Source organism: Rhinolophus ferrumequinum, chromosome 7, assembly GCF_004115265.2.
Source record: "Rhinolophus ferrumequinum isolate MPI-CBG mRhiFer1 chromosome 7, mRhiFer1_v1.p, whole genome shotgun sequence".
NCBI lineage: Eukaryota > Metazoa > Chordata > Mammalia > Chiroptera > Rhinolophidae > Rhinolophus > Rhinolophus ferrumequinum.
The window spans coordinates 41189560-41198160 of NC_046290.1; the positions used below are offsets into that span (position 1 = coordinate 41189560).

At 36.4% G+C, this 8601-nt stretch overlaps 1 protein-coding gene across 2 annotated transcripts in view; it reads left to right on the forward strand.

Annotated features, from left to right (window-relative positions):
* RGS7BP (regulator of G protein signaling 7 binding protein) overlaps positions 1–6689 on the forward strand; it is a 93704-nt gene extending 87015 nt beyond the window's left edge. Inside the window, exon 6 of one of the 2 annotated variants that reach the window (XM_033110764.1) lies at positions 35–3195. In XM_033110764.1, the coding sequence (XP_032966655.1) occupies positions 35–126 (92 nt within the window). In that variant the 3' untranslated portion in view covers positions 127–3195. Of the gene's footprint in view, positions 1–34; positions 3196–6434 lie in introns of those variants that run through there. The other variant, XM_033110765.1, reaches the window with a different exon arrangement.
* The last annotated feature ends 1912 nt before the right edge of the window (positions 6690–8601 follow it).

An 8601-nucleotide genomic window follows, 5' to 3' on the forward strand; every position in this document is an offset into this window, starting at 1 on the left:
GTATTTTACTCATATGTACTTTGTCCCATCACAGATGACAGCAGCCTTCTAAATTTAACTTCCTACCCCTTGGTTAGAAGACGGAAGAGAAGGTTCTTTGGGCTATGTTGTCTCGTCTCAAGCTAGACAATTTCACCTGGAACCCACCACTGGGGAGACCTGAAAAAAAATCACAGAAGCCAAGGACCTCCAGACAGCGGAACCACAGTTACTGGTTTTGACTAGGTTTTCTATGCTTCTTCATTACTTTTATCCGCCTCCCCTGCCCTTTTAAATGATTTTACATTTGAAAGTAGCTGCTGTCAAGGAAAAAAAAACCACAGAATCAAAAAGCAGGCTGTTTTTAAAAGGATTTTTAAATCTGACATTGTGCATGTCTGCTTCAAACCATACCATGACAGATGTAAGAATTATGATTTTTAAATTACTTAAAGGTTTTTTTAATGTATTATACAGAAAAACATTATTTCATGTATAATAGTATATCTATAGCTCTTGCTGATCTCATGTTAACAATTGATCATATATGGAAGAAGTCTTTAAACATAGAAATCTATTTAAAACTGAAAAACTGTTAAAAATCCAATATATCAATATCATTAGAAATAATATTATAATCAAACATACCACCTCACTATTGCTTTCTCTGCTTTCATTTACATTTAGTCTTCCATTCTGTCAGAATCTAAGAGCTTCAACAGAAAAAATATCTTAATTTGTAATGCACAAAAACCATATATGAAAAGTATTTAAATTTTGTAAATACACAATAATCCTAAAACCTTCATACAACGCATACAGGCAACTAATTTCCTTTTGATCCAATGGTGTCTTTTTCAGCTTCTTGGAGAATGAAGTAATCCAGTTAGGAAATGGTGTAGTAACATATACAATTACCCTCAAATGTAACATTGAATATTATCACATTTTGTTCTGATTGAAATCTGAAGCATGATGTCTGCACATCAGCATAGTGTTAACTCTTTTAGGGCATGCTGGAATTAGCTCAGATCGTTAAAATATCTAACATTTTACATTGTTAATAAAATCGTTTTAGTTAAGCTAAGCTTGTCTCATTTTAGATGACTATGCAGATATGACTTTTCCAATGTGTACTTGGTGTCTTATCTTATGCTTAGAATCTTGAAAGCAGGACACATGAAGCAATACTATATTTTAGAAAGGAGGAAGCCACGTGCTTTGTTTTCCAGGCTTTCTTTTTCTGCTCACAGCTTCGTTGTGATCTTCCTCCACTAAACTTGTAACATGGTACAAATTTTGTTGTATTTCCCCCTGTTCTTACTTTGGCCCGTTTCCCAGACAGAATTCCCCATGGGTTGAGAGATCAGGCCTTTGGACTTTTCTTGTTTTCCATTGTCTGAAAAATTCTAAAGTCTGACAAGAGGCACTAGTGTTTCTTAAAATGATGAGCTAGATGCCTATAAGTGACTTATCCAAGATGTATCTTTAATCCCAACCCTATAATTTCTCTGTACTTATGTGCACAGGTGTTTATATGTCCACCAATATTTTGACCTGAAAACTAAATATATTAAAGCCTTTAGCTTTAGTGAAGAGGAAGACAGGTACAGACATATTACTGGAATAATTATAGTATTAGGTTGAATTTTATGAAATTGCTGATATTTGCCCGTTTTGACCTAAAAATGAGCAATTTCATATAGTTCAAACTAATATCTGACATTGTGGAAACTATCCTTTGAATTGCCTTCTATCTTTTTTGACTGAAAGTGAAAGGATTGAATGGTTGGAAGAGATTTCAAAAGGCTATGCAGGTCTCTATTTAGATCATACCAGCTGGTTGTTGGCCTGATTCTTAGAGTCCAAAGTTGTGTTCCAACTGGTAATTGGTGTGTGATTATTATAGGTCTGTCTGGCTTCATATAAAGAAGGACCCTCCAAAATTATATGAGAAAAATCACAATTTTCAAAGTCACATACTTGTAAAACATTGTGGGAATATGCTATTTAAAGACTCCATGGGTATATATTCCCCTGCAAAGCAGGTAACCACGCCAGATTACCTGATTTTCATAAATCAGGCTTGATTAAAGATTAATATCCTTTCCTGAATGCGGTTCATTTTCATCTTCTGAGGTTAATTACCTTGAGGTCCATTGTTTTAGAAATTGTGAGGTAGCCCAATTTGGCGCGTTCTGTCTCTGCCCTCTCCCATTGTCATACCATATTAAACCCACAGCTTCATTCTAGTTCCTACTAATCCACGCAGAGTTAGTAACTGATAAGTTTAACCGTGGTGTTCAGCACTTTTTTCTAAATGCCTGGCCTAAATCACTTCTGCTTGGTTAATTTGTGCTCACTCTAGCCTTAGTCTCAACGTTGAAAGTGACACTTACCTTCTGTGCAATTGTCCTTTGTACAATTGAAGACTGTTAATAAATTCAGGTCTCACCTCCATGTTTGGGAGGACTATAGCAGCATTTCGTGGAGATGGGAATTTGTCTAATTCCCCAACTAGACTTTCCATATCTAAATAAATAAATTCAGCCACTTTATCTTTTATTCATAGTGCCTGTTTCCCAGCCTTTGATCAGTTTTGTAGTTCCCGTAGACACACTCCAAGATTTATGGACTTTTTTTTCACTAGTAGGTCCTAAAATTAAATTTAGTGCTCAAAGTCTTGATAACCTACACTGACTCATAGTTGCAGTAGGTAATTTAGTATCTCCCATTAGGCCACTGTTGATGCTACTCTCCTCTCACCTACCAAAGGACTTTCTCAGGTGTAGTTCCATGAGATAAGAGTTCTACTGTCTCAGCTTTCTGCTAGTACTTTGCTTTTAGATTAGCAATAACACTGAGCTAATCTCTAGGGGTAAGGAGAGACACTGAACCCATTTTGTTGCATGTACTCACATGCTTGAAAGAGAAAAGGATGTGAACTTTTTCTGGCACACAATCATCCATGTTACCACCATATTTTTAATACCCCATGTTGATTTTTTTTTTCCAGATTACAGAGACAATACATGTTCTTTGTGGGAAATCTGAAAAATACTACCAAGTATAAAGAAAATAAAAGTCACCTGACTCCCACCACAATTACTTTGTTTAAAACCACATTTCCAGGCTTTAAATCAGTCAGTGGTGGGGCCCAGAGGCACTTTAGGGTAAGGTTTGTAAAGAAATGCCCACAAGGCCAAGGTGTCGCTTTAAAAACATCTGACAACTAATGTTGTGCACACATCTAGGAACAGATTCACTGCACCCATCTGGTTGTGCCATTGTTCAAGGGTACAAAGAAGACGTTAGAAGTAGCACAGCCCTGATGTCTCCTCTAATGAAAGCTCTTGGGGGAAATTATAAAATCCTGCCAGATCATTGTGTTCCTTGGTGCTTCTTGTAACATTGGGATACTTACTGTTTGGCAATACTGCCACCTACTGAAAGCTGAGCTTTAGAGTGAGAGGGGACAACAAATACAGAGTTTCCAAGTATCTAATTTATTTTAGGCAGCAAACAAACAAACCAGATTAACAATAATCCCATTTGGAATTTAAGACTCTGAAAGTCTCAGAATTTAAATGACTAAAGGTATCATCTAGACTAACTTCCCATCACACAGACCTAAGCAATGTCTATCATCTGTGTTCTAAAACATCACCAAATGCAAAACGCTCAACTATCAGGTAACTATAGATAGAAAAAAGAAAAGCAGTGATGCTATTGGCCCAAAATAAATCATGAGAATTAAATATAAAGTTCAGAAATAAATCCCAAAACATAGAAGATCTGAGTACATCATAAAGGTGACATTTCAAATCCATGAGGAAAGTTTGGATGATTAAGCAAGTTATATTGGGATAATGGATTAGCCATTTGTTGGGGAAAATATTGGATCTATGCCTCATAACTTCCATCAAAATCAATTCTAGGTGCAGTAAAGATTTAAATGTTAAGGCACACAAATCAACATATCAAAGGACCAGCTGACAATATTAATGAATATTTATGTAATGTTAATGTAGGGGAAAAAAAGCCTTTCTAAGCATGACCCTAAAGGAAGAAGCCACAAAGGAAAAGATGGATGGATTTGACCAATTAAAACTGCAAAACTCCAACACAGTCAGAATAAACCAAATTAAGAGAAAGCAAAATTTGAAATACATGCGACAAAAGTATAGACCTCTAATATATATCAAGAGCTTAAACTCCACTACTTGGTGAAGTTTCTATGATCTGCAACCCCCTGCCCAGCCAAATATTCCCATTTCATTATTTTCTTTTTTTACTGCACTGTTTTCATTATTGCTTAGTGAATTGTCTACATCCACTAAACTGGAAGTTCAAGAAGGCAGCAACCATGTCTATTTTGCTTACTGTTATGTCCTCAACACCTAACACAGTGCTAGACACAAAGCAAATACTGAAAAAATATTTATTGAATGGGCGAATAATGAATTCATGAATGACATTTTATGACTCAAAAAGAATCAAACTTTCAAGTAGAAAATTGAGCCAAGGACACAAACTAACATGTACCATAAATTTAAATAGTGCACTAATAATAAATATGAAAATATTTCTATATGCTAGCAATCAAAAATGCAAATTATTACAATATATTCCTTTTTATGTATCAGAAAAGCAAATGGTATAAAGAAGTAAAGTGCCCAGGAACAGAAGGAAGTGTGGAAATGAATATTCTCTTCCAGAATCAACAAGAGTGTAAACTGAGTCAATCCTTCTGGAAAATATTTTGGCAATATATTTTATGTATATGCCAAGTAATTACACTTTGGGGAGATTCTCCTTAAAAAGATCAGAAAAAACAAACTAAGATATGTTCATTTGTTATTCAAAAATATATGCAAGAAATGATGCTTATAGCAGCATTATTTGGAAAGATTGGAAAAATGCAAATAAGTCTACAGTATATGGTTGGTTAAACATGGCATAACCTTTCAATGGAATACTGTGTACCACTTAAGAGTAAGCACCATCTGTATATTTATGGAAATGAATAAGCTATACTGTCAACTGAAAAAAAATTTACAGAAGAAATCAATAGTGTAATTCCATTTTTAAAATATACATATACATGTGTGCATTAAAAGGTCTGAAAGGATATTTGCTAAAATGTTAACAGCATTTATCTCTGGGAGGTGAGATTTGAAACAATTATATATTTTTTTTGCATATCTGTAATTTCTGAATTTTCCACAATGAGCATGTAGTATCTGTATAATTTTTCAGGGAATAAACAGCAATGTTCACAATATATATTAAATAAAAAAACACGTTATAAAACAGTATGTATAGTATGACACAATATTTGTAAAAAAGAAAATTATATATAAATATATCTCTGTATGTATATATATGCATAAGAAAGCTAGAAGGACATACATTAAATGTTAATAGTAGTAATTTATGGGTAGTGGGATTATGGGTGATTATTTTTTTCTTTTTGCTTTTGTGTGTTTTCTAATTTTTCTACAATGAATATGTATTACTTGTGTAATAAAAACTAATAATAAAAGTTAAAAAAATAATGAAAAAGTGAGAGACATTGTGACTCACCACTTGCCCTCATCCTCCCCATCCCCCGCCCCTCACACCCTTGACTTATTCCTGTCACTGCAGACAGTGGAGATAGGGAGAGGAAACAGCAGGGTGCCATAACTTTTAAAAAGGAGAGAGGGAGAGGTCGAAGGAGAGGCGGAGGGAGAGGCGGAGGGGGAGGGAGTGGAAGAGGGAAAGGAGAAGAAAAGGGAGGGAGAGAGATTTGATTGATTGAGAGAGAAAGAGGGGTGAAGAGGAAAGAGAGAGGGATGAAGGAGGTCAGGAAAAGAGGGAGGAAGGGAAGGAAAAAGGTAAGAAAGAAAAGTGAAAGTGAAGTCAGTGGAAGAAGGATTAAAACAGGATTTGGAAACTTTTTGACTCGATACTTAACAAGTTCTCAACATTTAGCTCATTTTTCTGAGAGTTATAACAACAAAACACATTGAGTTAAATAATTTTATTGTCTAGTAAAAGGAAACTATATACATGTCTAGAGAAACATCTAGAAATTAAATCTGACAGGAATGTATCTATCCCAAGAAGTTTTTCAAAAGGAGAACTTTGAGTTCCAGCTAGTTGTCAAAGGCTGTGCCGTATAGCTTGGAGTTGTACAGATGTTGTCGAAATCTCAGATCTTCTGCAACCAAGTACACAGCTATGGCTCACAGTTCCAATATCCATTCCCTCTTTTTATTCCTTTAGAAACAGAGATCTCAAATTTCTGCAAGACACTGGCCACCTAAAGACTCCATTTCCCAGACTCCCTTGATCCGAGGCTATATAACTGAATGTTAACCAATAGGATATGAGTGGAATCGTGCAATTTTCAGGTATCACCCCTAAAATAAGGGGCATGAATTTCCATGCTTTTCCTCTCTTCTCACTAGGCTGCAAGAGCATGAGGGTGGGAGCTGAAACAACTGTCTCGGACCCAGCATGAAGATGACAGACATGCCTTAGCAGACCTGGATCACCTATCTCCATACTGTCATCAGCGTAACTAATTAATTAATCAACTAACTTCTATCTTATTAAAGGAATTAATAACATGAATCTTTGTATAGAAAAACTTGTTCACTAAATTAACTCACTTCTGTAAGCCTCAAGTTCCTCCGAGTAAAATGGAGAAAATAATATCAACACGCAAAAGGTTCAATGAACTAACTGTCCAATTACTTTCCTAGTACCGAAGCTCTTTTATGAGAAAAATCACATAAATTAAATGTTGCTTGATACTGTGTTACAGAACAGTGGAAAAAGGAAAATCTTTTAAATAAATAGTGTTTTTAAACCAAGTGGTCAATTGATTTGCATATGGAAAAAAATTCAACTTCACCTTTACTTCATTCCAAGATGATTATTGACCTTAATGTAAATGGTGAAACAATAAATCTTCCAGAAGATAATACAGAAGAAGAATATCTTCATACACACAGAGTTGTGCGTTAGTATTTACAGGACGCAAACCACTTTTGAAAACTGTTTAACACTATTGTAGAATATATGTGTAGTTTCACTGCTCGATGGAGACCCAACCAAAATGTACCATGTTTCCCTGAAAATAAGACCTAGCTGGACAATCAGCTCTAATGCGTCTTTTGGAGCAAAAATAAGTAAAATATTTACTAAAATATATTATAGTAAAATAAGACCGGGTCGATATAATATGACATACTATAATACCGGGTCTTATATTAATTTTTGCTCCAAAAGACACACTAGACCTGATTGTCCAGCTAGGTCTTATTTTCAGGGAAATATGGTATGTGTGTGTATTCAAAGACAGGTAAAAGAATATCCATAGTGGAATTATTTGTAATAGCCAAAACCCATCAACAGTTCAAAGATCTAGCAACAGAAGAATGGAAAATTGTGTTTTATTGATAAAATTGAATACTATAGAGCAGTAAAAAGAAATGAACTCCATTACGGCTACATACAACCAGATGAAAGAATAAAACCATAATAATGTTGAATGAACGGAAGCTAGGTGTGAAAGAATGCACACTGCCATTAGCAGCCAACATTCACAGCAGCTGAGAGATGGATGCTATGGCTCAGTAAAAGAAATCTGGCCAAGCACCACAGCACCTACTGCAGTTCACTCCCAGCAATGCTCAGATCCACTTGCTTCTCACATTGATTTACTCCAGCCAGGTATAGCTTCTTCTGGATTCTGTTATTACAATTCACATATACAAAAAGAGGGACCCTGGGACAAGCCACAGCCTCCACTTAGGGAGCTGGTCCCAAGACTATATAGCTGACACTTGGCATTTCCCTTCTCTACCACCCATTCTAGATTCCCTCCATCCTAGTCTGGCACTTCTGAGTTGACTGGTACAATGACCCAGACCCTCACCCCTGAGTGGTCTGAGACCCTGGTTATCATACCTTTAGTAGATTGTGGTTGCCGTATTTGCCCATTTACAGTTAAACCTGGGCATGAGCATAATTAGGGGTGCCCCAGTGGGTCATCTGAGTGCCAAACATTCTCCTCTGTGCCCTCGTTATGTTGCAGTAGCTCTCCCTCCTCGTGATGATCAGGCCCAACAACCTCTCTCAGTATGGTACCTCTTTTATTTGCCTACTAGATTTCTGGCATAAGGAACCTAAAGTGACCAGATAGCAGTGGTAGCTTAAAGTTTCCTGGTGATCTTATTTTCTTTGCTCTATGACCCAGGACCTCCAGACACACAGATTCTAGACCCCTAGATAGGAAGCATAAATTCCTCAGTGGATCCCTATAAGAAGGAGGCAGACCACGGGAGTCCTAAAAACTTCATTGATGTAGCAGGTCTCTTAATCTTTGTAAGATGTATCTCCCATCCTCTGGAGTCGGTGTGTCTTACCAAGGCATGCAGAGTCCTCACTACAGGTAACATGATGTCATTTACATAGTGCACAAGTGTGATGTCCCCTAGAAAGAATGCTCAGGCCAACAGGATCTGCCTGTGCTGTTGTGACGCATGGTGAGGTCTTCTAGGGACAGAGAAGCTTAGTCCCAAAAGGTCATATGAGGACATGGAGTTATGCTAAACCCCAGGCACCCAA